Source organism: Cladosporium halotolerans (genome assembly GCF_011745625.1).
Source record: "Cladosporium halotolerans strain TM138-S3 chromosome Unknown Sca11, whole genome shotgun sequence".
Lineage (NCBI taxonomy): Eukaryota > Fungi > Ascomycota > Dothideomycetes > Cladosporiales > Cladosporiaceae > Cladosporium > Cladosporium halotolerans.
The window spans coordinates 270,006-295,085 of NW_027191462.1; the positions used below are offsets into that span (position 1 = coordinate 270,006).

Consider the following 25,080-nt stretch of genomic DNA (forward strand, 5'->3'; position numbering starts at 1 on the left):
TGTCACTAGCTGTCAGAATGGCCTTTCATTGAGCAGAGATTGTCCTAGGCTGTGTGGCATGTCCACAGCCTGATACGGCCAAAGTGGTATTGGGCGTCGCTTGGTAATACGCGAGTTCGAAATTGCTAGTACTCGCGGTCAAAAGTTCTGCCACCTCTCCTAATTTTGGGAAGAGCAAAAAGTCATGGGTTTTCATGTTGATGATCAAAAAGCCACTACTAATATCTGCGCCATTGCGCACCCGAACATGTATCCAACTGCTAATACCGTTCCATGACCAGTCGAGTCTTCAACGAATCTTTCTCCAAAAGCCATCCATTGACTTGCAAGAAACCGAGGAACTTCTTACGAGCCACCGAAGCTTCTTCGAACCCCTCCACTTTGAAAGACGCTTCCACTACGTACTCGACCTCTCCACACCCTCTCTCGCTCCGAATCGGCCAGATCTCGATGTCGATTTCCAGACCATCCCATTCACCAGTCCATCGCGCAGCAGGGACCGGGCCAAAGATGCGAGATTGCTCCAACGCATCTCTTCCCCAGTTTTGCACATCATCCCAATGAAGGAATTTGTCGGGAGCTTCGTCAATCAACATCTCGCGTGAGCTTGACTGGTTTGGCGGGTTCGTTTCTTCGACGGCCTTGGGTGTGGACTTTTCCCGAGTAATGGACAGAACCATCTTCGAAAAGCCCCACTCGACCTGAGACTTGAACCTGTTGCCAAATCTGCTGAAACCATCGTTTCTGGCCATTGAGAGCGCATCTTCGACGCCGCCCATGTCGATTCCAGTGATCGGATAGCGCTTTTTGTAGGTGAGTTCGTATTCGTCTTTGTCTTGAAAGGCGCGGATACGAGGACTCCAGTCTTTACGATAGATCGATTTGTCGTTGGTATCAAGAAATTGAACACCAATTTGCCTTCCCGCAGTTGGCATGTTGAAAACCGAGATCACGGATTTTGCTAGCTGACCTTCAACGACTACGGAAGGCTGTAAGAGGAACTTAACTTCGAAAGTGGGATCCATTGTTCGTGGAGTATGTTGGCTCAAGGCTTTGCCTGGTGGCCTTCGGAGAGCACGCACGTGTTTAGAGACGTATCTCTGCGGAGAAGATGGACGCAAGTCGGAAAGTCTTCAAGTCGGGGTGCATGCGTCGGCCAGCGCCATTGACGGTTGACGTGCTCAATTTGTATGTCCATAGCAGTCCTCTCACTTCTTTACTTCTCTAGACAACCCCTCAAACTAGACTCCTCATACCATTCTCATGCCACCTTGCATCCTGCTAATCACAGCAATCGTCTGACCACCCAACATCTGACAAGATGCACTGCTATTTGGCGTCACTGTCCACTTCATGTACCATGCCATTTCTTGTAGCGACCTACATATAAAGGCGCATGCAGCATCTCAGCTCCTCATGCCACCCGCCACCTTACTTCCCTCATTGGTCATGCAAAAGCTGAAAGTGATCGTGGTGTCGACAGCAATAGCCATTCTTGCAGGAATCCACACCCAACTGCTTGTTCTCTTACTCCCACGTCCAGCCGCCGTTCGCTACACCACTTCTCTCGACGATGCCTCCTCACCCCACTGCCGATACCTACGACCACGCTTTTCGACCTTTCTCCAATCGAACCCCCATGCCACATTCTCATATCACGAGCGCTTACCTTGGCAACGGCGCTCTCGATCAATCATGAAACCACCACCTTCAACATGCTGCTGAACACTGCAAAGCTCGTGCGAGGAGGTGTTGGATGGCTTACGGGCTGCTGCAATGGATTGCAGAAGCAGGCAATGGTCTCACAAGCCCGTCCGGGAAGCCTCGCGGGTTTCGCTTGCCCAGGGGTTATATAAGAAGAAAGTAGTCGTCAACGACTAGCCGTAGCTTCATCCGCACCAATACCATCCCCACTATTGCCCATTACTATTCGATATCGCACCCCGTCGACAGTATCCCAACCATCCCCCAACCACCCAAAATGGTCACCGTCGACCCCGTCCGCGCAGGTCAGTCATGCTCCTCCGATCCCCTCCAACACCTCCCCTTTACCCACCCTCACAACCCCACACACCACCAACAAACCCAGGCCTCGTCGTGGCCGTCACAAAAGAAGAACCCACCGACGCCTCCTCCGACTCGCCAACAATCTACACCGCCACGCAAATCCCCACCGTCAACTCCCTGCCGGACCCCGTCGCGGACCGCGCGGACCTGCGCCGCGAGCTCAGCTGGGGTTTCGGGCCGGTGAACGTACGTATTGCATCGCAAACGAACAATCCGCAGGGCGCAGGGGGCTAAGCGCGGCCGCCTAGATCGTCGGCTACATCGACACGCAGACGCTGGAGATCGGCGTCTCGGTGTCGGTTTTCGGGGCCAGGATCCTGAACTTGTTTGGGAACCTGAAAAACGGGGTTGTGGGGAAGATCGATTTGTTTTTGGCGAAGGGGGAGGTTAGGCTGTTTTTGAAGAATAGGAGAGGTGAGATATCCGTTTTCTTTTTTTAATGCTCTCGATCTGGGGGTTCTTTTTGGGAATTGATGGGCTGACGAGTTGTGATTCTTTGCAGAGGTGTGGGTCAAGCTGCATTTGAAGGTTACGTTTGATGGGACGTTTGATAGGGAGGAGAAGATTTTTTCGTTTTGATTTGGATTAGGGGTGGGGAGAGGGAGGAGGGGAGAGGAAGGAAGGAGTTCGTTGTAACGGCCGAAGGGGGATGATAAGTTTTGAGAGGGAGTCGGAGCGTCGATAGCTGAGAATGAGCGAGTTGTCGTAGGTTGCCGGGCCTTGACGTTCGTTGACTTGCGCCTCGATATTGCATGCAGGCTTTGTATTCCATTCATAATGACGGTTGCAGTGGCATGTAAATCGGAAAGCGATCATACAATCTGCATGCCCGATCAGGCAGGTGCTCGAAGAAACTCAGCTCAACTAGGCAAGACTTCAGATGAGGTGATAGGCAGCTTGGCTTCTTGGCTTCTGAATCGCCGGCGATATAACAGCGACATGATTGGAATGCGATCTGGATCCTGTGGCATTTTACTGCTACAGCTCGACAATGCAATTGATAAACTACTTCACAGCCGCCGCCGCCTTGGCGGTCGCCGCGCTCGCAACACCCCTACCCAACCACGACACCGACAACTCCACCCTCGTCGGCCCCGAAACCGGCCACCTAGTCGTCGTCGGCGGCGCCCTGCAAAGCGAAGCCATCTGGCAGCGCATCATAGCCCTCGCCGGCGGCCCCTCGGCCCCCATCGTCGTCGTCCCCACCGCCGGCGGCGAACCCTCCTACGACTCCTCCTTCCCCTCCGCCGCAACCCTGCGCTCCCTCGGCGCCCAGAACGTCACCGTCCTGCACACGTACGACCCCGGCGTCGCCGACACGGACGCCTTCGTCGCGCCCCTGCTGCGCGCGAGGGGCGTCTTCTTCGCCGGCGGGCGCCAGTGGCGGCTGGTCGACGCGTACGCCGGGACCAAGGCCGAAGCCGCGTTTCGGGGTGTGCTGGGGCGCGGCGGCGTCGTGGCGGGCTCGAGCGCGGGCGCCAGCATTCTTGGGAGTTTTTTGGCCAGAGGCGACACGGCGAGCAACACTGTCCTCGTCGGCGACCACACGGTCGGCTTCGGGTACTTGCGGAACACGGCGGTCGACCAGCACGTCCTGGCGCGCAATCGCCACTTCGATATGTTCGAGATCACGCGCGCGTACCCGGGGTTGTTGGGGTTGGCGGTTGACGAGGACACGGCGCTGGTTGTGCGTGGGGATGAGGCGGAGGTGGTCGGGAGCACGTATGCGTTGGTTTATGATGGGGGGTTTTGGAGTCGGGAGGGGAGTTGGGAGCGCGAGCTGCCGGGGCCTGGGGAAAGGTTTTATTTTCTCAGGGAGGGGGATAGGTATGATTTGGGCAAGCGGCGGGTGATCGAGCCGAGTGGGATGGGCGGTGGGGAGGAAGAGTGAGCGCGTTCGGGAATCGTGTCTCAGAAGCTGAGCGAAGGCCTGCTGTACATCGCCGTCCCAGACAATCTTGGAGAATCGTTTGCCAGAAGACCATCGAGAACCGCCCAATCTCTCCCACCCCCCTCACAACCCCCTACCCACCCAACCTCACGCACTCCCCAACTCCCAACTCCACCACCTCCGTCCCCCACCCCTCCGCCCCAACCAACCCCTGCACCTCGCGCGCCGCAAAAGCCCTACTCCTCAACCACCTAACGCTCCAACCCCCCCTCTCGACCTCGCCATCGTGCGCCGCAATCCAGCACCTCACTCTCCCCCCCAGCGCGCGCAGCAGTTCCAAACCGCCGGGCGCGCCGCGCATGACTTCGCCGCCGAGGCAGGCGGGGTTCTGCTCGTGGTTGAAGCCGTGCAGGAGGGCGGTGAGGGGGAGGGCGTGCGTGGGGAGGAGGTGGGCGGTTGTGTAGGGGGCGATGGTGGAGGGGGGCGTGCCGTGGGGGGTGTAGAGGAGGGAGAGGGTGGGGGTGGGATCTGGTTTGTCTGGGGTTGGGGCGGCGGGGCTGGGAGGGTGGTAGGTGATGCCGAGGGCGTTGTGGACGCGGGTTAGGTCGTGTTTGGCGGGGAGGTGGGCGATGGTCAGTTCGCCGGGGCGGAGGGTGGGTGTGGTGGGGGGGAGGGGGATGCGGGTGAGGGTTGAGGGGTGGGAGGGCTTGAAGGGCGGGAGGGTGTGGATGTGCGAGGGGGCGAAGTGGTTCCAGGATTTGATCTTTTTGGCTGCGGCGGGTGTGGCGAGGATGGTGACGGGTTTGTCTGCGGGCAGGGAGCAGAGGGTCTCGCGGTTGCAGTGGTCTGGTTTTTCCTGGGTGATGATGATCAGGTCGATTCCTTGCTTGATGTCGGCCAGAGAGTCGATGTGGGGTTTGTCGGTGTGCTTTGTGTATTGGAAGCTAGGGTGGAAGATTGAGCTGCGGCCCACCAGCCATGGATCTAGGAGGATCGTGAAGGCGCCAGGGAGTCGACCTTGCTCTTCTGCTGGTGTTGTCGAGGCTGGAGAGAACGCGAGAAGAAAGGTAGAGTCCGCATTCAGGTGTTGGATTGAGAGGGACATGTTATTGTCGGAGGAAAAGGGATGGAGCGTGGTGTGCTCGAAGTATCGTGATCATGATGCACTTGAAGTCGTGTAACACATGGCGCCGCTAAAGATGGTCGGATGTGGAGATGAACGGAAGACTCTTGATTCCATGTTGGCCAGCAATTGGAGTGCACGAAAGCATTGATTAACACCCTACCTTAGCAGAAACAACTAGATGCCGTGAGTGGAGCGACGAACAGGCCGTAGATGCTGCATACCGTAGGGCCAGGCAGCCAGGCAGCCAGGGTCGGCTGGGCAGACGTGGGCAGGCGGCTGAGGCACAAACAGCGGACTTGGCGCATGAGATTGCCTCCGGCGAAGGAAGCTGAGCGAAGTTGGAAGGCAGCGACGAGGGCGGCGTGGGCGGGAGAGAGGCGGTGGTATGGCCAAAGCTCACCACCGCGGCGCCTCCGTGTGTTGACCTCGCTCGCTTCTTCTGCCGGCGGTCTGCACATCTCCGTCCGTCTGCCATCAACACCATCGCCGTCGCGTCGCGCACGCGCAGCGTCTCTCCGCCATTGCGTCGCCGGCCGGCCAAGGAGTGCGCGGCCAGCAGCGCAAGACAGGCCAGGACTTGCGTCGGGGGATGCCGAGGCGCGCAACGCAAGCAACTGCAGGGAAGGGCGAGGCGTGCGGAAGAGGCAGATGTGCCAGTCTCGCCAGTGCCAGTCGCCAGTCGCCGGCCATGCAAGCCGCCGCATGCACCGCGAGTCTGGCCGGCCGCTCTGCGCGCGCTCTCGGTGCTGGAGCGCGGCGTGCCAGGCCGGCCGACTCGGGCGTGTCTGGGCCTGAGGTGAGCAAGGCAGCAAGGCCAGTCTCACCACGAGGCGGCCTCGACGAGGGTTTGGTTTGGTAGCTCCGCCGGCGCCCGGTAGCCTTCCGGAGACGCTCCCCTCCCGCCCGACGAAGCAGTGACGCTCTGCCCGGTGGCGAGGCCGGCCGACGTTTTCTGCGCGAGCACGGTGCAGCGAGGCAGCAAGAGATGTTTGTGAGGTGAGTATCGCACTGGTGAGAGCACGCACGGCTGCACCGCCCTGGCCTCTGCGCGTGCAAATGGAGGCTCGTCAGCCTCAGGCCGCCGTCCTTCCACGCTCGTGGGTGCAGCAGGCCAGCGATGCCCGCCGGCTTTGGCCCAATGCGCGCAGTCTTACGCGCGCCCTGATTGGCCGTCAGCCAGCATCACGGCCCGCTCTATCGCACTATACCCCTCCCCATCGCCCGCGCAATCGTCCTTGTGTGCCCGCGCTCACAGTACGCTGATGCCGCCTCGCCGACTCTGCAACTGCAACTCCTTCACCGCGGCTTCATCTCTGATACTGCTGTCCTCGCCCTCGCCGCGTCTCTGCTCCGGCCAGCAGCTCCTCGTGTGCGTCATCCCGCCAGCTGTGGCTGCTCGCGCCGCCGTCCGCCTCCGGTAGCTCTGCTCGAGCTACTGTAGCTCCAGCTCCCGTCCTCTCGACAGCCTGCAGCACCACTGCTCTGCTCTGCTCTGCTGCTCTGCTGCCCTGCCCTCTGCCCTCTGCCGCCGCCGGGCTAGGGTGCCTGCTTGCTGGCCTGCCTGTCTGCCTATCGGCCTACACACTTCAGCTTCAAGCTTGTTGCTGTTGCTGTCGCTGCCTACCACCGCCGCTCAAAGCTCTCCTCCTCTGCGCCATGCCGCCCCGCCCAGGTCTCCAGACCTCCTTCTCCGTCGCCGACGTCAACAACGAGGTCGTCTGCCCGCTCCGTAACCAGGATGGAAGCCATTGCCGCAAGCGATGCCTCGGCGTGAGTCCCGTCGTCTCATTACCTGTACATCCTCGTTCTCGCGCTGCCTTTCATCGTTCCGTCTTGTATCCTTGCCGTCCTTCAATGCGCACCTGCTGTGACTCCTTACTGCCTCGCGTCGCTACTCCTCGCTTCACTTCTCCTCGCTCTCACATCCGTCATTTCGAGCTCGTAGTAACCATGCATGCGTCTACAGGAGAAGCGCTATCGCTCCATGCAGGAGCACATCCGCCGCGCCCATCCCGAATACTACATCCCCAAGCTGCCTGCCACAAAAGAAAGCTTCGAGCTCATGATAACATCCCCTCCGCACGAGCTGCCGCAAGACACCTCCCCCCAGCAAAATCATGTCCACCACCCGGTGGTCCCGCAGCACTCTGATCCGTCAGGTCTGTCACCCGCCTTCAACCTTGATTCCGCTCTAGGCTCATCGTTGGCGCAAGGCTACGGACACATGATCGGCCAGCACGATGGGGGATACTACACCGCTGGTGACAATGATGCCGCTGTCATCTTCAACAGCATGCAAGCCCAGCAGCGCTCCTCTGACGAGTATCGCCGAGGCTCGCTCATCCCTGCGGCCTCTGCCGCCGCCGCTCTCGCCCAGTTGCACTACCACAGAGGTGCCGGTGGCGACTCGGATTGGGCAGGCGATAACATAGGACAGGTGATCTTCCCCACCCTGCAGTTGTCGCCTACAGGCACTGAAGCCGACTTCCTTCAGAACTATTACGCCGAGCAGAACAACGACATGAAGCCGCAAAACTACCACGTTGACCCGACGTTGGATGAGCCGCCTTTCATGCAAGATCCCACCTCTTTCCCCGCAACCACCGGCCAAGACCAACCCGGCTTACTCCCAAGTAGCTTGGCTCGCTCACCTCCAGACAGGAATGCAACACTTCCACCTCTGCAAAGGAGCCATTCACGGCAGCATGCACGTCCAAGGAACAAAAGTCTGACGCAGCAGGCTCGGATGGCCAAGCATGAGCGGAAGAGGAGTAAAGATAGCATCAAGCGGAGTGGTGGCGAGCGTAAGCTTTTCTCCGGCGAACCGACTCCCGCTGCATTGTACGGCAAGCGATGGGAAGACTTGATAGATGCTGCTACAAGTGCTACAGAGGAAGAAGGGTCACGCGATCTCACACCTGTAAGTGTCAGAAGTCACTGGCTTGCTAATCGTCCACAGCCATCCTGGAAGGAACATACACCATGCTGACCGTCTGTAGATACCTGCTTCACCATATCAGTCACCTCAGGCAGCTTCACGAACCTCAGTGCCGCCGCCCTTCGCACTAGGATCTCAATTCCAATCATTTCAAGCGTCACCACTCAACCGTGCCCTCACGCCACCTACAGCAGATTCCAACCTCGATTTGCAGCAATACACGTCGGTGGACTCTTCCTTATCTTCAAGCTTATCACACCAACACCATAACTCAACCGACTCTGGCTCGCAATTCAACATCATGCCTCCAGGTGCCATGGATTCCACGAACACCTCACCAATGTTCGCTCCGGCACAACCGGTACAGATCTACTGTGCCGGATGTCGCCGCTTGAGCATATTGAAAGACAGCTACGCGTGCACAAACTGCATTTGCGGACTGTGTGGGACATGTGTGGAAGCGCTTGTGGAAAACCAGCGCAACGGTCGCATGAGTGGATGCCCGAGGTGCAGTCTCAACTATGGCAGTTTCAAGCAATTCCAGCTTGACGTGCGATGAGACGATCTTCACCACTACTTGCGCCAAGGATGACTACTGGCTGGTATATCCGCACGGTCTCCAGAAAGCACACGGGCATAAGCGTCTGCGAACTTCGCCGGCCGCCGCATCTCTACGACGGAACACGTCCACCCGACGCGCTTTTCGTCGAGATGATACGGAATGGCCTCGGGACCACACCTCAGCCCGCGCCGCAGAGCCGCAAACCGCAAAATCCCAAGCCACCCTCTACCACACCTATACGACGACTTTACCAACGACCTAAGCCCACGACACGAACTGTCTCACGACCAACGACCCTCTCTCTTTCTTCCTCCTTTTCCTAAACCTTGTCTGGAGCGCTGCCGCGCCACAGCCGCAGCGCACTTGATCACACTTTCCGCACGCAGCTCCGGCTCTTTCGCCGAGTTCCCCGCCTCCTTCCTCTTCTTTCTACCCAATCTTCACGACACACATGACTTTTTACCAGGCGCAGAAAGAAAAAGCCAGCCAGGTACCAAGGGCGCAGGCTGCGGGCGCAGAAGGACGGCCGGGAGTTTTGGTTTGGACGCTTATCGCTTTCTTTGCTATTACGTTTTTTTCTTTCTTTCTTTCTTTCTTTCTTTCTGACTTTTGAATTTTTGACGCGACAAACGGTACGCCCGCAAGGCAATGGCAATGGCGTGGTTGTCTTCTATGGGGAGTTTTATGGTTTTATTCTTTGGGTTTGCTTTGGGGCCCCGCAACGCCGGAAAAGGCGAGGGCAGATACAGGATGCCTCTTGGTTTTTTCTGTTTTTTTTTCCCCTGTTTTTGACGAATGGAATGGGATGGGATGGGTTTTTTATGCTCGGATGGATGCGTTCGATATGAGGTACTCTGTTACCGTACCGTATGATAGATGAGAATCGAATTGCCCGACTTGACCTACCTATGGTTGGTTGGTTGGGGTTTGAGATGATTTTCTCCGTGGGGGTGGACGGCGTTTGGATTTGGTCTTTCAGAGTGTTGTGGCACTGTCTTTGACATATCATTTATTTATCAGGGAGACTGAGGTCAGTACCTACGGCGTGTACGGGTGCTCACCGTGTTGGATGGATTGGTTTGCGACGTCTCGATTTCACGGTGATGCATTTCGTTCTAGACGCACATGACGACACTCCTCACTGCCAACGACCAATTTCTCATCATTATTCTGGGCCATGGGTTTCTTTTCAATATCGAAGACTCTACGAAACCCAATCGTGAGTCCGTGCATTTCCAACAACGACATGGGCAAACCCGATCCCTTGGTCGGCCGCAGATCTCAAACCGACCAATCACAAGCCCAGCATTCCCAGCCCACGCCAGGTCTCGGCCGGTTCCTGCTTTCGACGCGAGTCCGACCGCATCAGCCTCCAGGCGGCCGCCAACGATGGTTCCCTCATCAGCTGAAAACCCGCGCGGAAGAAAACCACACGCATATGTTGTTAGCCTGCAAAAAAGTTACCGTGACACTTCTACTCGCCCGCGCCCTCGCCCTCGCTGTCACATGCTGCCCGCAACCCTAGACGTCCCATAGCTGCCAGCTTCGCTTCCTTCCTTCGTCCCACGTCTCTCGCCACTCGCCACTCGCGCCTCACCTATACGCCACTCTAGTGCTGCCCTGTTGGCCGCAACGGCCGTAACGCCGCCAGTCCTCCCCTCCACCAGCCAGTCTGCGAGAGCGGCAAAGCGACCGGACCGGGGCACCCAGCCAGCAACGGCAACCAATCCGTCGGACGCGCCATGGCCGACTCCTCCTCCTGGACGCAGCAGTCCGCGCCCGCGCCCCGCCACTCCCACTCGCACTCCCCAGACGCCTCCTCACCCCCCAACCTCAGCGTCTTCCGCGACAACACCCTCCCCCAGGACGGGGCCGCAGGTGCCGCGTCCGCAGCGCCCCCGCGCATCCGCCGCCGCAACCGCCTCATCACGTCCTGCCTCGAGTGCCGCCGCCGCAAGCTCAAATGCGACAAGCAGGCGCCCTGCGCCAACTGCACGCGTTTCAGGCGGGACTGTCTTTACCTCGCGCCGGCGCTGGATTCGCTGAGCCAGCGGAAGCTCGCGGAGATGAAGGAGCGCATGGGGGCGCTGGAGAAGGGGCTTGAGAGGGAGGTTAGTGGCGCGAAGGCGCATAGGGGGGGTACGCAGGTTTTTCCTGTGGTGGTGGGGAAGGGGGGTGCGGGTGGGGCGGGGGTGAAGGTTGAGGTTGAGGGGGGGAGTGGCGAGGATGGGGAGGGGGAGGAGGAGGTGGAGGACGAGGAGGCGCTGGAGCCGACGCCGCTGGCGGATCTGGACGCGGGGTACGAAGACAATGGGGACGACGAGATGATGGATCTGGGCGTGCAGATGGGCAAGATGCGCATTACTGATCGCATTGGCGGCTGGATTCGGCCGAAGCTCGTGGACGAGCTGAACGATACGCTCAATGATGTCAAGGCTGGGAAGTCGCGGTGGGCGAAGCAGGAGGGTGGACAGGCTGCCTGGCAGGGTGCGACGGGGGAGGCTCAGCAGCAGGCGAGTGTTGGTGAGGGGAGGGCGAAGATCCAGGCTTCGCCGAAGTCGTATATTGGGCCTGGGCCCGATTACATTCCGCCTGCGTCGGGGTTCTTCCTGGCGGGGATGAATGGGGGAGCTGGGCTTTACGATTTCCTCCCGTCGAAGACTGTGGCGGATCAGCTCATCGCGCAGTATTTCACGGCGGTTCACGGTGTGGCGAAGATTGCTCACCGACCGACTTTGGAAGCACAGTATGCGCTTTTCTGGAGCAGCATAGCGACTGGCAACGAGCCAGTGCCGTCCGTGCAGGCCATCATATTCGCCGCCATGTTTTCTGGGGCGGTCAGCATGACGGACGAACATATCATGCGGCGTCTTGGAGCGACGAAAGCTACTCTTGTCGACAGTCTACGATCAGGCACGGAGATGGCATTGAGCAGGGCGAACTTTCTGCGGACGACCAAAATTGATACAATGCAAGCTTTGGTCATGTACCTCATCCCTCTCGTCAGGGCCGAAGTCTCGAGGGCACATTCGGCGCTGGTCGGGATGGCGATTCGACTGGCAGAATGCATGGGCCTGCACAGAGACGGCACTCACTACAACATGACGCCTGTCGAGGTCCATGTCAGGAGGATGGTCTGGCACCAGCTTTGTTTTCTGGACCAGCGGACTTGTGAGGCCACAGGACCCAAACCGCAGATCAGAAAAGAAGACTACGACACGAAGTTCCCGGCGAACGTCAACGATAACGAGCTCATGAACGCAGAAGGCGTTGTTGGGGATCACCCTTACTGGACGGATAACACCCTTTTTCGAATACGCGCCGAGTGCGGAGAAGTTCGCCGCCAGGTCTGGTTCGACATTATCGCACTCGACAAGAAGAAAAAGACCCTCACATCTGTACTCGTGCGAGTGCAGAAGTTCAGAAATGCTCTGGAAAGCAAGTATTTCCCAATGCTCGACGACAACGTACCCCTCCACGTCTTCACGAAACACATCATGGCCCTCGGAATCAACGGCCTCTACCTCCAAATCCTCCACCGCTACCTCTTCAGCACAACGACCAAAATGCCCGACCGCCTCCGCCAAGTCCTCATCGAAGCCGGCCTCGCGCAGATGGAAAACGCGATCGCTCTCGAAACCACGCCGTCCATCGCGCCCTGGGCGTGGTACAAAGGCGCTTTCAACCAGTACCACTCCGCGCTCCTGCTCATGGTCGAAGTCTACGCGTACCCCATGCGCAAGGACGCCGCCAAGATCTGGAAGTGCCTCGACTACATCTTCGACATCCCCCCGCACCTGTCGCCCAAGCAGAAGGCCGAGCTCGTCATCACCGACCTGCGCGACCGCATGGAGATCTTTCACCAGATGCGCCGCGTCCGCACCACCACGCAGATGGAGGCCCGCGTGCACTCCATGGGCTCGGCGTCGTCCATGCGCGAGAGGCAGCCTGGGGGCGCTGCTTCGCAGATTTCTGCGGAGCAGCAGAAGCAGCAGCAACAGCAGCAGCAGATGCCTTCGCCGCTGCAGCAGAATCAAATCCCGCTCGTGGACTCGTTTGGCCAGATGAGGCAGCAGAGCATGTTCACCGCGCCCGCCGCTCCTCCTTTGGTCCCGCAAGCGCAGTTCCCGTCGCAGTACGTCCAGCAGCCCGACGCGTCGCCGCAGAGCGACAGTCGGAACAACAGCGTCACAGGCGGTCAGCAGAGTTCAGGCAGCGGAAGCGGTGCTGCAGGGCCGGACGTCCTCATGGACGACATCGACTGGGTAAGTCATCGCGATACTTGTCCCTCCCCTCCCCTCTTTGGTCCCACAACCATGCTGACGACCTCGTTTTACAGAACGAATGGGACAAGTACTTCCCCGTCGAGACCAACACGGGCGACCTCAATATTCCTGATTTCAATTTCTCGGATTTCACGGGTGGCGCTGGCGGCGCTTTTGCGAATGATTTTGACGCTTCGGGGTATAATAATTATGCGGGCTTGGGGTCTGCGTCAACGCAGCAGCAGCAGCAGGAGAATTTGTCGGATGTCAATCTGGGTGGCATGTCGTTCTTTCCGTCGCCGAATTATGGGAGGAGGGGGACGGGGTAATCTTGGGTTGGTAGCTCCTCTCGCGGGCTGAGGCGCCATCAGACGAACATGATCGTCTCGAGACGGCTTTCGATTCAAATATTGTATAGATGTTGATACGATCTGGTATACGAAACTCACGATGCACCACAACGGCGAGAAACGGTGATGATATTACATAGGAAGTATCCACCCCTGACCAACAAGGGAAAGTCTATGGCGCTTCGCAATCCGTTGAGGGCCAGTATCATACACTAGAACTTTTTTCTGGTCCAGGAAGTCTTGTCAAGGAGATCAGTAGTGTCGCGTGCCCACTCGAAATCTCTCGAACATCTTCCCACTCCGCTCACTGGCCCTTCCTGACCCAGTCCTGCACGCTCTCCCTCACGCCCTGCACCTTCTCCTCCGCCATCGCCAGGCCCATCTGGCTGTGCGCCTTGCCCGTCTCCACAAAGTGCCGCACGCTCTCCGTCACGCGCAGGTGGTTGTCGCGCACGACGGGGTACTTCTCCTCCCAGCGCCAGACGAGGTTGCCGACGTTCTCCGTCGTGCGCGGCACGACGTAGTGCGCCGTCGTCACGCCCGTGAGGATCGGCGTCACGAAGCGCACGAAGATGTTGCGGTTGCGCGCCACGATCGACCCCGCCATCGCCGCCACCAGCACGTAGATCCCGCCCGGCAGCAGCTTCTCGTTGCTCTCCGCGGGCGGTGCCAGCGAGCGGATTGTGGATGCCACGTCGTGCTCGGCGGACAAGGCGCGCGACATCCCGTTGTTGATCGCCTGCTCGGTCGCCGCGGCGTAGCCGTGCAGGAAGAGGCGCGTCTGCGCGATTTGCGCCGCGAGGCGGTCGGTGGGGGTCGGCGAGGAGGCGACGATGACCGAGGGAAGGTCTTGCTCTTCTTGCGGCTTGTCGGTCTTGCCGGACGCGGGCGGAGGCGTGGTCGCGGCGATCTCGCGGATGGAGGGCTCCGAGGGGGTGTCGTAGATGGGCTTGCGCTTGCGCTGGGTGGGTTGTTAGGGGTTTGTGAGGGTGGTGGAGGGCCATTGGGTGCGTACCATAGCGGCTAGAGGGTCTGAGGTGGGCTCTTCGGCGTAGACAGAGCGTTTGGGCATGAGGGTGAGGCCGGCAGTGAGCCCGGCGAGCGGGAGAACATGCTGTGACGCGGTCAGATTAGGCAATGGTTGTGTTCAGAGGTTCTCTTACCTGCCGAAGCAGCGGCGCAAAAGCCATTGGAGCGAAGTGACGAGAGTGCGGGCTACAGCTGAGCTCTGGCCGTCGAGTTTGTCGTCCCGACGTCGACATCTCAAAGTCGCTCGTCGGGGCCGCTCGGGCTGCGCGACGAGGCCTCCCGCAACGGCCCGCCGCCTAGCGGCAGCTGGAGTGAACTCGACGCTGTCACATGCTAGCATGTCTGTGTCTCTCTCTTGCATCAAGGATGCTGAAGCGTGCAACGCCGAGTCCGTGGACCTGCGCGCGCTGCGTACGGCAGCAGCAGCAAAAAAGAGTTGCGGCACGATGGCTTTCATGTTCATCGTCGAACAAGGGAGCTGGCCCGGCGTCTGCAGCGGCGTTCCAACATGATCGCAACCCGGTCGAGCGCGCCAATCCGGCTACTGCCCATGATGACCGGACACTCCGACAGATTTTCGACTCTCCGGATTTCTGGCAGGAATTCAGTGCCAAAACGCAACAATTCTATGGCGGTAGGAGCGCCGGCCTGTTTCAGAACCGTTATCTCACACGGCCAGAAGGGTTCCAAGAGTTCGCCGACGTCACACTACAGAAATGCAGGAAGATTGTCGCCAACGTGCTTGAATACTCAACTATAGAAGGATACAAGAGGATATCGAGAGACCTGGACCGCCTGTCGGATCTGCTATGTCGCGTGATCGATCTGAGCGACTTCGTTCGCTCCGTTCATCCGGACCGGAAGGTACAGATGGCGGCGAACGATGCATATGCACTCATGTTCGAGTACATGAATGTCCTCAATACGACTCCTGGTCTGGAACAACAATTGAAGACTGCGGCGGGCATGCCTGAGGTGTACACCAGCTGGAGCGAGGAAGAGAAGACGGTCGCGAATATCTTGATGAAGGATTTCTCCAAGTCTGCTATTGAGCTTCCGGACGCGGACAGACAAGCGTTTGTCGACATGTCAAATGACGTGGCGCAGGTCGGGACTGCGTTCACCGAAGCCATGTCGCCAGAAACCCCTCTGCTCGAACTCCCGAGTAGCAAGCTGAAGGGCATGGATCCGTTGGTGGTGCGCCAGCTCACCAAATGGGGCACTGCGCGTCTGCCAACAGTGGGTATGCCAGCTATGCTCGCTCTGCGAACCGTGGAAGATGTGGATACACGGCGCGATATTTACATGGCCAATCGTACATCGTCGATGGACCAAGTCGCACGCCTCGAATACATGTTGATTCAGAGAGCGAAGCTTGCAAAGCTGAGTGGTTACGAAAGCCACGGTCACGTTGCACTTTCAGACAAAATGGCAAAGACTCCAGAGGCGGTGGTTGGCTTCCTCGACGCGCTGGCTCAGGAGAATGCGCCTAGAGTGAAGGAGGAAATGCGAGATCTGCTGGATATCAAGAGGGGTGATGCACACGTCAGCGGTATGCCAGGACAGCTAGATGCGTGGGACAAGGACTATTACACAGGGCGTCTGATGTCTTCCATGGCCTCCCGTGCACGCACAGCCGATCAGCTCAGCGCCTATTTCTCACTGGGGACCGTTATGCAAGGCTTGTCCAGACTGTTCAATCGTTTGTACGGCATTCGTCTGGTCCCACGTGAGACCCTTCCCGGCGAGACCTGGAATCCTGACGTCCGACGTTTGGATGTGATCGATGACCACGAAGGCCACATCGCCGTCATCTATTGCGATCTTTTCGAGCGCGCAGGCAAGTCGCCAAATCCAGCACATTTCACTCTTCGCTGCTCTCGGCGGATCAGTGACGAGGAGTTGCAGGAGGCTGCCACTCTCAGCTCTGAGAAGAGCTCGATCTTTTCGACAGCGCAAGAAGCTGTCAACGATGGTCTCGCCACAAACCACAACCGCAGAGACGGTAACGCGCTTTACCAGCTGCCTACAATTGCATTAATCTGCGATTTTGCCCTTCCTGCTCCATCTTACTCCAAGCGACCTGCGCTACTCTCCTATCGTGAAGTTGCCACACTTTTCCACGAAATGGGTCACGCCCTGCACTCCATCTGCGGACGCACTGCTCTTCAGAACGTAGCTGGAACTCGGTGCGCCACCGACTTCGCGGAGCTGCCCTCCGTTCTGATGGAATCGTTCGCCGCGGCGCCTGAAGTGTTGGCCCTGTACGCACGCCACTGGGAGACGGACGCCCCGTTGGACCCGGCCAGGGTGCAGGAGCGCGTGGAAATCGACCGTCGCATGCAGGGCGCCGAGATCGAAGGACAAATCCTTCTGGGTATGCTCGACCAGCAGTATCATTCCGCACTTCCGCTGCAATGGTCTCTCGGCGATGTCGGCGACAGCACCAAGGTCTACCATGACGTCTGGCGCCAGTACTCCTGCGTCCCCGAGCCGGCCGGCACGAGCTGGCAAGGATTCTTCGGTCACCTGTTTGGATATGGAGCGACTTACTACTCGTACCTTTTTGACAGAGCCATTGCGGGTAAGATCTGGCGGGACGTGTTCCAGCGGACTCAGGGCGGGGCGGTGGATCCTGCAGCTGGCGCGAAGTTCCGCGAGGAAGTCTTGCGCTGGGGAGGTGGAAGAGATGGCTGGCATTGCATTGCTGGTGCCCTGGGAGAGAAAGATGGTGTTCTCGCTGAGGGAGGGAAGGGCGCCATGGAAAGAGTTGGCGGATGGGGTGTACATACTTGAGTACGGAGCATGGCATGTGTATATGAACTGTACTGTATCTGTATATAGGATCTAGACTTGCTAAATGACCAGATCTAGCGGCTGCAAAACCAGACTTATCCAGACAGTGGTCCTTACCAAGACGAAGGCTGTTAGACAATGCACCAATTCTTCACTTACAGTTTGGCGGTATAAGTCCAACGCTGGCATGTGAAGATTGGCAGGCAGCCACCCATGGAGCTTGGCGGCGGCCCCAGGAACGCGGATCGTCAGGAATGGATTGGGTGCGGGAGCTTACTCACCTCGACAAACTAAATGGCGGCCACATGCGACGACAACAGCGAGCTTCATTCCGCAGCCTCGCATTGTCCTGAGGTAGCCATGAAAAATGCCACATAGTGAACATCCACACCCACCTGCTCCCCTGCGACAATCGACGATGGAGTCTCCGACGCACGACCCTCCCTCTCCATCCTCCTCCTCTCCACCCCTCCGTCCACCCCACCGAAAGTCGCTGTCCAATCTCACATCCGCCCTCAGTTATTTCACCGAACCCGTATCCTACACGTTCGCAGGCGTTGTTCGACGCATATCTACCGACGACGCTCCCACTCCTCTCGCTCGCGCCCTGAGTGCCAATTACAACGGCTCCATGGATTCTGCAGTCTTCAACCCGCCCATCAGGCGACTTTCGCCTTTCCAGCCTCCTCCCTTGACCCCTTTGACGCTCGAAGGCTACAAAGACAGCACACCCGCGCAGGCCCGTCTGCTCAGCAAAGCGGTCGCCGAAGAAATCCGCCTCCTGGTCCCTCCGCGGTTACAACTCGCCGAACACTGGCAGCTAGCATACTCGCTCGAGCAGGATGGCAGCACCCTGTCGACCCTGTACGCCAACGCCTCTCGCTACCGCGGCAAACGCGCCGGCTTCGTGCTCGTCGTCCGCGACTCCACCAACGGCATCTTCGGCGCATACCTCTCAGACCCGCCCCGACCGCACGCGAGCTACTATGGCTCAGGCGAATGCTTCCTCTGGCGCGCGCTCCGCCTGCCCGCCCTCCCCGACCTCTCCTCCCTCCCTCCGCCCCCGAGCGCCGACACGACGAACCTGCAGCGCATGACGACCGTCGGCGTCGCCAAAAAGCAGCACGCCCTGAACAACAACCACGCCAACTCCTCGTCCTCCGCCTCCCTCTCCTCCCTCAACGTCCCCACGAACGGCAATGGCAACGGCCACCGCTCGGGCACCTCGACGCCCGAGCAGATCCGCTTCAAAGCCTTCCCCTTCAGCGGCGAGAACGACTTCAGCATCTTCTGCCAGGCGGACTATCTGAGCGTCGGCGGCGGCGACGGACACTACGGGCTGTGGCTGGACGCGGGGCTGAGCAAGGGCGTGAGCGACACGTGTCCGACGTTTGGGAACGAGCCGCTGAGCGACGAGGGGAAGAAGTTTGATGTGCTGGGCGTGGAGTTGTGGTATGTTGGGTCGTGAGGGTATGGGAAAGGAGTTTAGGAGGTGGCACAACTGAATAATACCCTGCCTGGAAAAGCAAAAATGGGATATCTGAGGACGAGAGTGCAAGAGCGTTCAGTCGGCTGGCAATGCCACGGGACCCCGGGTTACGGCAGCCAAATTCCGGACTCCTAGCAAGGCTGCCACGATCCGTCGCAGCGGATGGCCCGGTGTGGTGAAACGATGTCTGGAACTATCAGTACCGGGCTGAGCAAAATCACGGCCGACGACGAAATGAGCTGAGGCGGCAGCCTAGCATGCGCCCAAGCGAAATCGGTGCTACGACACAAAGCGTGCGGTATGGCCTTGCGGGCACTCTAGCAACGTGAAAGCAATTTTAGGCGCAAAGGAGCTCTTACCTGCTTTCGGGGACGCAACAAAATTTCTTGCAGGGAATCTGAATGTGTTTCTTGGACTAACGTGCTGGCAATGGAGATCGAGAACACAACGTGGCGGGATGCATTTGCAATCAAGGCCAAAAGGCTTCAAACGATATGAGATCAATGACCAAGCATTTAGCGCAAAAAGAGCGCGCGAGCTACTTTATTTTGTACACCAAGCGACCTCTATTCGCAGGTCTTTGAACTTCACTTCACTTCACTTCTCTCCCCTTCCCTTCCCTTCTGTCCCCATCATCCCAAGCACAAAGAATAATACCAAACGCTCCATCCATTTCCATGTCCTTTTGCCCACATCTATACCCCCCAACCCGGCCAATCATACACCGCAATCAAATATCAAACCGGATCCACTCCCTCCTCGGCGGCACCTCCGGCATCACACCGCCCGCAAACTCGCCCCCTTGCGCGACCTTCTCGTAGATCCCCTGCAGCTCCGCGCCCAGCGCGCCCTCGTAGAAGACGGGCTCGAGCTGCACGTCCGGGTTCGGCGCCGGCGGGCCCTGCGGGAACCAGAGGCGCTCGGCGCGGTTGTTGGAGGGGTATACGTGGAAGTTCTTGGGCTCGCCGAGGTAGGTGACGGGTTGGTTTTTGAAGGAGGTCGGTTGGTTGCCTGTGTGCGTGAGGTAGGTCGAGGGGTCGGGGCCGCCGGAGGGGGTGGTGGCGGTGGTGTTGGGTGTTGGGGCGGCGCCGTTCGGTTGGGTTGCTGTGGAGGCGGCGCCGAAGGGGGAGGGGTTTGTTTGTTGTTGCTGGGGCTGGGTGGGCTGGCCAAAGGGGTTTGCGTTGGCGGCTGGTTGGGAGGGTTGGCCGAAGGCGCTGGTTGTGGGCTGTGATGCTTGTCCGAAGGCGGGTTTGGGCTGAGCGGATCCGAAGGGGTTCTGCTGGGCGGCTGGCTGGGAGGGCTGTCCGAAGGCAGATTGCGAGGACCCGCCGAAGGGATTCTGCTGTTGCTGCGGCTGTTGGTTGTTGTTGTTGGTTGAAGCCGCTGCAAAAGGGCTCTGAGATTGCTGATTTGAGCCAGCGGCTGCGAATGGACTGGGCTTGTTCGCTCCTGCCATACCAAAGCCGCCTGATGACTGTTGGGCAGCCTGGGCAAAACCACTTGGCTGGGACGCTGCGCCACCGAAGGGGCTCGGGTTGCCTTGCTGTTGCCCTGGCGCACTAGCTTGACCGAATGCAGGCTTTGATGGTTGGCCAAAGCCAGCCTGAGAAGATTGGCCGAACGTAGATTGACCAAAAGCGGGCTTCTGTCCCATCTGTGATGGCTGGCCAAAGCCAGTGCTCTGCCCGACAGCGGATGGTTGCCCAAACGCTGAACCTCCACCCCCCATGGATGAAGGCTGTCCAAACGCTGAGCTCTGTCCTGGGTTGGATGGCTGACCGAATGCAGAAGCTCCGCCACCTAGGGCAGATGCCTGGCCAAACCCAGGCTGCGATGGTTTGCCAAAAGCAGAAGCCTGGCCGAATGTTGACTGCGGAGCAGCTGCTTGGCCGAATGCAGGTTTGCCAAAAGCGGAGCCTTGTGATCCCATACTAGAGGGTTGACCAAATCCTGATGCTGCTGGAGCGGCAGCCGGGGCGCCAAAGGCGCTTGCCTGCTGTGCCGGTTGTTGCGTGGAGCCCTTTGATTCCATGTCCAGACGGTTCGGATGTTGATCTTTGCCGTCGATGATATATTTCACAGCGCCGTTGATGTCGCCAAGAATCCGCTGGATAGCTTCGTTTGCTTTGGCGGCTGTTTGAGCCTCGAGTTGTATCTGTGATGTATGAGCGCCTGAAGAAAAGGGAAACAAACGACGAGAGAATACTTACCGACTCCTGAGGGTTGCCCTTTGACAAGGCGAGATAATGGCGGACTCTCATTTCTTCAGGACTTTGCTCGATGTCGCCTTCCATCAGTTGTAGTGGGGCGTTTCTGCCTGGGCCGTAGGAGGACAAAGGCCATATTGGCCTTTCGGTTGTGAGATCGAGCTTTATGGTCTCGCCTGAGACGTTGTATCTAATCAATCCGTTAGGAGGTATGTAAGCACAGCGGTCATGAGAACAGACTCACGGGTTGTTGTCTTGATTCGACGGGCCTGTGTCAATGTCAACGTCCATCCTGTTGGCAGCAATTGGCCATCTTCCCGCGGTAAATCTCGCGCTCATTGTTGTAATCCAATCAATGATAGACATCGGAGATCGGTAATTATCTTCGTGATGAGAAGACACGAAAGGCGAAAGTAATGCGTTGTGCAACGCGGGCCGAAGAGGAAGGGCTCAGGATGCTGCACGTGGTGAAGCGCAATCGCAGTGAAGTGCTGCAGCCTCTTCGCGCCTGAGCTGTCAAGCCCGGACAATCCCGTCACCGCTCTAGGATACAGATGAAGTGAATTCAACGTACCTGAACCAAATCCGCCAGGTCTCCCTCTCGCGCCGTTTTGGTTGTTCAACGCCGAAAACCGGTTCCCGAACCCACCCTGCGATTGCGAGCTTCCCTGACCGGCAGGGTGTTCGTTCTTGCAGTTGTCTAGATTCGAGATCAGCTGACTTGTTCAATTTTTGGTCTCAAGTGAAGGACACCATACCGCCAAATTTACACCTCCCTTCCATGAAAAACTGGCATACCTGCCTCCCGCCACCACCGCCACGCCCGCGCCCGAACATGCTGATCTGTCGAAGGTTGAAAACTACGGGTGCATATCCAGCGTCTTGGCAGCGGTCAGAAGGTGATCGGTAGATGTATTAATATCGAGGCCGGCGGGATGTGGTCGGGCTTTGCCGTAAAGGGAATACGCGTCAAAAGAATGCTGCGCGTCCGAGCTGTCAAGCTGGGGTCGCCGAAAATCAACGAACGCCCGGTGCTTCGAAGTGCAGTGTGTAATAGGTGAGGCCAGGATGAATGGCGGTGGTGCGTTCTACACGCCTGCAAGACAAATCCAGCAATGCCGCGCCTGCCTGAGGACTTTTGATCAGCAGCGGCGAAGGCATCGGCGTCGCATCGTCGCGAGCTTGGAGCGCCGCGGACAACGCGGGCAGCAGCATGGGGAAAAGCTTGGCCGCGCTGCGCGGAGCCTCACACTCTCTACAGCCATGCTTGCACGTGCGATGCGCGGCGACGCTCACGCGAGGCGTGAGATTGCGCTTCGGGTACTGCAAGGCTTCTTGCAGTAGACACTGGACTTGAGGTAGGCTATTTGTACCGACGTGCGCCTGGCTGTGACCGCCAGCAAGATTGTAAGGTACCTGCCCGAACAAGAATCGCCGCCTGGCCTCCTCTGCAAGCCGCCTTGCCCCTGCGTCACCACGCGCTTGCGAAGTCACTTCCACCTACGCTGCACTCAAATCTCTCTGCGCCCTCAATGGCCTTGACCGGCCCTTGCGACCTACACCGATCATCGCGCACCGCTGGGTATGAGTGAGGTTGCTCAATGCACCCGGTATCGATCCTCACTTTTGGTATCTTCTTTGCCGGGTACATCACCGCTCGCTGGGACCTCGTCACCCGCCTCTACGAGCTAGCCATCTTCGCCTGGGACCACGGCGTAATAGTATGCCACTGTAGCCCTCTCTGTCGTCTGAACCAAGTACTAAGTGTTCGCAGACTCGCGCCGCCAAAGGCTTCGCCGTCCTCTCCATCTTCTTCCTCCTCTTCCTCATCCCGATCCAACGCATCGCCGCGCACGAAACCGAGCTTGTCAGTCCGCTAGGTATATCCATAGCTCCCACCAAGCAGGAGTCTGACGACCCGCAGGAATCGCGCACACCCGAAGCCGGCATCTCTGCGCGAGAGCAACTGAGACGCCGGGGCTCGTTCTAGACCTTGCGCTTCCGGCCAACCGAGCCCGCGAGGGGGCTGTATAACATACTACCCGCGATGGGATTATGACCTCGCGCAAGCATGGCTTGATGCGCATCTTCTGGCCTTCTGATGCGCCGAGAGATCCGCTTCCCGGCGTGTTGGTGGGATGGCGCAACTCGGAGCTGGATGTACTGGTGATTGGGATACTTCAGGGTGTTGATGCCCGCAATGTCGAGCACGCGCTGCGCATGCGCACGCTCTTCCGTGGGAGTCCTCACCCGATTGAGAATATTCTGGAGCGCTGTGGTAATCAGGTGCCACAAGTGCTGGGCACCATCAATGGGCCTGCACGGCAGAACGGTTTCGACCCAAAAATGCTCTCGCTGCAAACAGTGAAGAAAAGCAAAATCCCAAGGGTAGAATGTTCGTCAGATGCTGGCGTTACTCTTCAGATCATTGCCTTCGACCGCCCGGATCCGAAGAATATGCAATATCTGTCACTCACGCCGATCTCGCTAGCCTTAGGAGACAAGCGAAGTGCATACGGAAGCGTGCCTCCCTTTGACAGGATTGATCAAGACGAGGAGCTTGAGCGGAAAAGAAAAGAGAAACTGGCCGAGAAGCTCAAATTGCATACTGTGGTACGACATCCGCCCACCCAGAAAGAGTTGGCGCTCCCTACGATCATCACTCAGATCAATTGTTCTGCCGAGATCGAGGCTCTGATGCAGAAAAACATTGGTTTGGTGGGAGTCAGAGTGAAACGCCATCTGAGCGTTAGTGAGCGAATGGCAGAGTCTGCTGCGAACCTTCAACAGTTTGTGATACTCTGGATCAAGTCGGCGTTTGTCCACTACATCTGGCCGTTTGCATCGCAGCTGTTCATACTAGGGCTCATGATGCAACGCGTTGCGGCCGAGGGTATTATTCAGCTTCTCGATTGGCGACCAATCCCGGACTCCGCAGCCTTGAAGGACATCTCCGCTACTGCTCAGCAGGTTGACATACGCTTGCAACAATTTTGCTACTGGCCTGCGCAATACATTACGCTCCAGCGTCGACGAAGTGAATGGGATAGCATTACCAACAGCCATCCGGAATACATACGCTTCTTCAACAGTCTGTGGCTGGTCGCTAATGACATTATCATCGGCATCGCTCTCGGATCATACATCATTGAAAACGCCGACTATGTGGGTGCACAAGTCAACCATCTCGTCAATGCATACGCAGTGGAAGGACTCCAGCGTGTCATAACATGGCTGATGGGCTGGCCTGCCGGCCTCAAGCTCAACACAGAGCTTGCCAAGTTCCTTGGTGATCTATTCCTATGGGTTATAGATTATTGGGCCAGCGTGATGAGCCAGCTTCAACCGGCTCTTCCACACATCATACGATTCATTGGGCTTAGCAGCTTCGCTGGTGCCAGCCTTCCAATATCGATGTTTTCCGACCTCGTCTCGCTCCTCACGATGCACATCTACAGCTTCTACATCGCATCTGCTCGCATCTACAACTGGCAGTTGACGATCATCATCTCGCTCTTCCACCTGTTCCGAGGCAAAAAGCGAAATGTTCTCCGCAACCGCATTGACAGCTGCGATTATGATCTCGACCAGCTCCTCCTAGGCACCATCCTGTTCACACTATTGTTCTTCCTCCTCCCAACCGTCGCGGTCTTCTACACCACATTCGCCGGCGCCCGCATGGCCATCATCTTCCTCAAAGCGGCGCTCGACACATGGCTCGCCTGCCTGAACCACTTCCCCCTGTTCGCTCTCATGCTCCGAATCAAAGATTCCCGCCGTCTACCCGGCGGCATCCGCTTCGAGCTCTGCGACACGCCAGCAACACACCTCACACCGCCGTCACCAAGCGGCGACGAGTCAATTCCCGAGCCCTTCAACGCCCCAACCTCCCACATCCTCCTGCGCTCCATTCCCCTCCCGCTCAGCCACACTTTCACCCAATACGCGCACCTCACCCACCGCCTCCGCAAACACTACCTCTCGCCCCGCGTCTTCCTGTGCCTCGTCTCCGGCCAGTTCGTCCCGCCCATCCACAGGAAGAACCTCTACAGCTTGCAGTACTCCATGCTGCCGGCGCGGAGAGTGGGTGTGGGAGAGCTGTGGCGCCTACTTGCGGAGGACGGGCCTTCGCAGAACGTGGAGAAGGCGAACGGAGTTAATGGGCTGGCTGTGGGGCCTCAGCAGGGGAAGAGGCTGCAGGGGCGTGGGAAGGGTGTTGGGGTTGGTGGGGGGTATTGGTGGAGTCGGTAGGAGGTGAGGAGAGGGCACGCTGAATAGACGCGTGGAGTTCTCATTGCTGGAGGGTCTTTTTGACGGTCATGACGAATTTTCTGTACATAATATAATAATCCTTCCGCAC

At 58.3% G+C, this 25,080-nt stretch overlaps 12 protein-coding genes across 12 annotated transcripts; 8 read left to right on the forward strand and 4 right to left on the reverse strand.

Moving 5' to 3' along the window:
* Positions 1-260: 260 nt before the first annotated feature.
* On the reverse strand, positions 261-1,025 carry WHR41_04324 (uncharacterized protein; the record flags this gene model as incomplete). The annotated part of the gene is made up of 1 exon (XM_069372930.1): positions 261-1,025. One exon carries the CDS (start codon positions 1,023-1,025, stop codon positions 261-263), a length of 765 nt encoding a protein of 254 aa, XP_069230230.1.
* Positions 1,026-1,981: 956 nt separating this feature from the next.
* WHR41_04325 (uncharacterized protein) lies at positions 1,982-2,646 on the forward strand (the record flags this gene model as incomplete). The annotated part of the gene is made up of 4 exons (XM_069372931.1): positions 1,982-2,009; positions 2,090-2,253; positions 2,316-2,481; positions 2,570-2,646. The coding sequence occupies 4 exons, from the start codon at positions 1,982-1,984 to the stop codon at positions 2,644-2,646; spliced, it is 435 nt and encodes a 144-aa protein (XP_069230229.1).
* A 412-nt stretch (positions 2,647-3,058) lies between these two features.
* Positions 3,059-3,958, forward strand: WHR41_04326 (uncharacterized protein; the record flags this gene model as incomplete). The annotated part of the gene is made up of 1 exon (XM_069372932.1): positions 3,059-3,958. One exon carries the CDS (start codon positions 3,059-3,061, stop codon positions 3,956-3,958), a length of 900 nt encoding a protein of 299 aa, XP_069230228.1.
* Positions 3,959-4,091: 133 nt separating this feature from the next.
* WHR41_04327 (uncharacterized protein) lies at positions 4,092-5,063 on the reverse strand (the record flags this gene model as incomplete). Its single annotated transcript, XM_069372933.1, has 1 exon — positions 4,092-5,063. The coding sequence occupies one exon, from the start codon at positions 5,061-5,063 to the stop codon at positions 4,092-4,094; it is 972 nt and encodes a 323-aa protein (XP_069230227.1).
* A 1,294-nt stretch (positions 5,064-6,357) lies between these two features.
* Positions 6,358-9,062, forward strand: WHR41_04328 (uncharacterized protein). Its single transcript, XM_069372934.1, has 5 exons — positions 6,358-6,854; positions 7,051-7,243; positions 7,298-7,521; positions 7,579-8,004; positions 8,084-9,062. The coding sequence occupies exons 1-5, from the start codon at positions 6,741-6,743 to the stop codon at positions 8,579-8,581; spliced, it is 1,455 nt and encodes a 484-aa protein (XP_069230226.1). The 5' UTR covers positions 6,358-6,740; the 3' UTR covers positions 8,582-9,062.
* A 1,264-nt stretch (positions 9,063-10,326) lies between these two features.
* Positions 10,327-13,310, forward strand: WHR41_04329 (uncharacterized protein; the record flags this gene model as incomplete). Its single annotated transcript, XM_069372935.1, has 2 exons — positions 10,327-12,849; positions 12,924-13,310. 2 exons carry the CDS (start codon positions 10,327-10,329, stop codon positions 13,176-13,178), a joined length of 2,778 nt encoding a protein of 925 aa, XP_069230225.1. The 3' UTR covers positions 13,179-13,310.
* Positions 13,253-14,439, reverse strand: WHR41_04330 (uncharacterized protein). Its single transcript, XM_069372936.1, has 3 exons — positions 14,363-14,439; positions 14,215-14,313; positions 13,253-14,160 (listed from the first exon to the last, which is right to left on the reverse strand). Exons 1-3 carry the CDS (start codon positions 14,387-14,389, stop codon positions 13,504-13,506), a joined length of 783 nt encoding a protein of 260 aa, XP_069230370.1. The 5' UTR covers positions 14,390-14,439; the 3' UTR covers positions 13,253-13,503.
* Positions 14,440-14,594: 155 nt separating this feature from the next.
* WHR41_04331 (uncharacterized protein) lies at positions 14,595-17,024 on the forward strand (the record flags this gene model as incomplete). The annotated part of the gene is made up of 1 exon (XM_069372937.1): positions 14,595-17,024. One exon carries the CDS (start codon positions 14,595-14,597, stop codon positions 17,022-17,024), a length of 2,430 nt encoding a protein of 809 aa, XP_069230371.1.
* Positions 17,025-17,442: 418 nt separating this feature from the next.
* On the forward strand, positions 17,443-18,492 carry WHR41_04332 (uncharacterized protein; the record flags this gene model as incomplete). The annotated part of the gene is made up of 1 exon (XM_069372938.1): positions 17,443-18,492. The coding sequence occupies one exon, from the start codon at positions 17,443-17,445 to the stop codon at positions 18,490-18,492; it is 1,050 nt and encodes a 349-aa protein (XP_069230372.1).
* A 514-nt stretch (positions 18,493-19,006) lies between these two features.
* Positions 19,007-21,868, reverse strand: WHR41_04333 (uncharacterized protein). Its single transcript, XM_069372939.1, has 5 exons — positions 21,479-21,868; positions 21,295-21,420; positions 20,965-20,989; positions 20,724-20,910; positions 19,007-20,668 (listed from the first exon to the last, which is right to left on the reverse strand). The coding sequence occupies exons 1-5, from the start codon at positions 21,555-21,557 to the stop codon at positions 19,244-19,246; spliced, it is 1,842 nt and encodes a 613-aa protein (XP_069230373.1). The 5' UTR covers positions 21,558-21,868; the 3' UTR covers positions 19,007-19,243.
* Positions 21,869-22,198: 330 nt separating this feature from the next.
* On the forward strand, positions 22,199-22,710 carry WHR41_04334 (uncharacterized protein; the record flags this gene model as incomplete). The annotated part of the gene is made up of 3 exons (XM_069372940.1): positions 22,199-22,441; positions 22,495-22,587; positions 22,645-22,710. The coding sequence occupies exons 1-3, from the start codon at positions 22,322-22,324 to the stop codon at positions 22,708-22,710; spliced, it is 279 nt and encodes a 92-aa protein (XP_069230366.1). The 5' UTR covers positions 22,199-22,321.
* A 65-nt stretch (positions 22,711-22,775) lies between these two features.
* WHR41_04335 (uncharacterized protein) lies at positions 22,776-24,971 on the forward strand (the record flags this gene model as incomplete). The annotated part of the gene is made up of 1 exon (XM_069372941.1): positions 22,776-24,971. The coding sequence occupies one exon, from the start codon at positions 22,776-22,778 to the stop codon at positions 24,969-24,971; it is 2,196 nt and encodes a 731-aa protein (XP_069230367.1).
* Between the last annotated feature and the right edge of the window lie 109 nt (positions 24,972-25,080).

Bases quoted from the DNA above. Each gene is read 5' to 3' on its own strand.
- WHR41_04333 (XM_069372939.1), bottom strand. From the start codon at position 21,557: ATGTTCGGGCGCGGGCGTGGCGGTGGTGGCGGGAGGCAGGTATGCCAG. The intron at 20,990-21,294 runs GTACGTTGAATT...ACATTGACACAG, and splicing joins ACCTGGCGGATTTGGTTCAG to GCCCGTCGAATCAAGACAAC. The intron at 20,669-20,723 runs GTAAGTATTCTC...CATACATCACAG, and splicing joins AGGGCAACCCTCAGGAGTCG to ATACAACTCGAGGCTCAAAC.
- WHR41_04328 (XM_069372934.1), top strand. From the start codon at position 6,741: ATGCCGCCCCGCCCAGGTCTCCAGACCTCCTTCTCCGTCGCCGACGTC. The intron at 6,855-7,050 runs GTGAGTCCCGTC...ATGCGTCTACAG, and splicing joins GCCGCAAGCGATGCCTCGGC to GAGAAGCGCTATCGCTCCAT. The intron at 7,522-7,578 runs GTGATCTTCCCC...GACTTCCTTCAG, and splicing joins CAGGCGATAACATAGGACAG to AACTATTACGCCGAGCAGAA.
- WHR41_04330 (XM_069372936.1), bottom strand. From the start codon at position 14,389: ATGGCTTTTGCGCCGCTGCTTCGGCAG. The intron at 14,314-14,362 runs GTAAGAGAACCT...ACCGCGTCACAG, and splicing joins TTGCGCCGCTGCTTCGGCAG to CATGTTCTCCCGCTCGCCGG. The intron at 14,161-14,214 runs GTACGCACCCAA...CAACCCACCCAG, and splicing joins CAGACCCTCTAGCCGCTATG to CGCAAGCGCAAGCCCATCTA.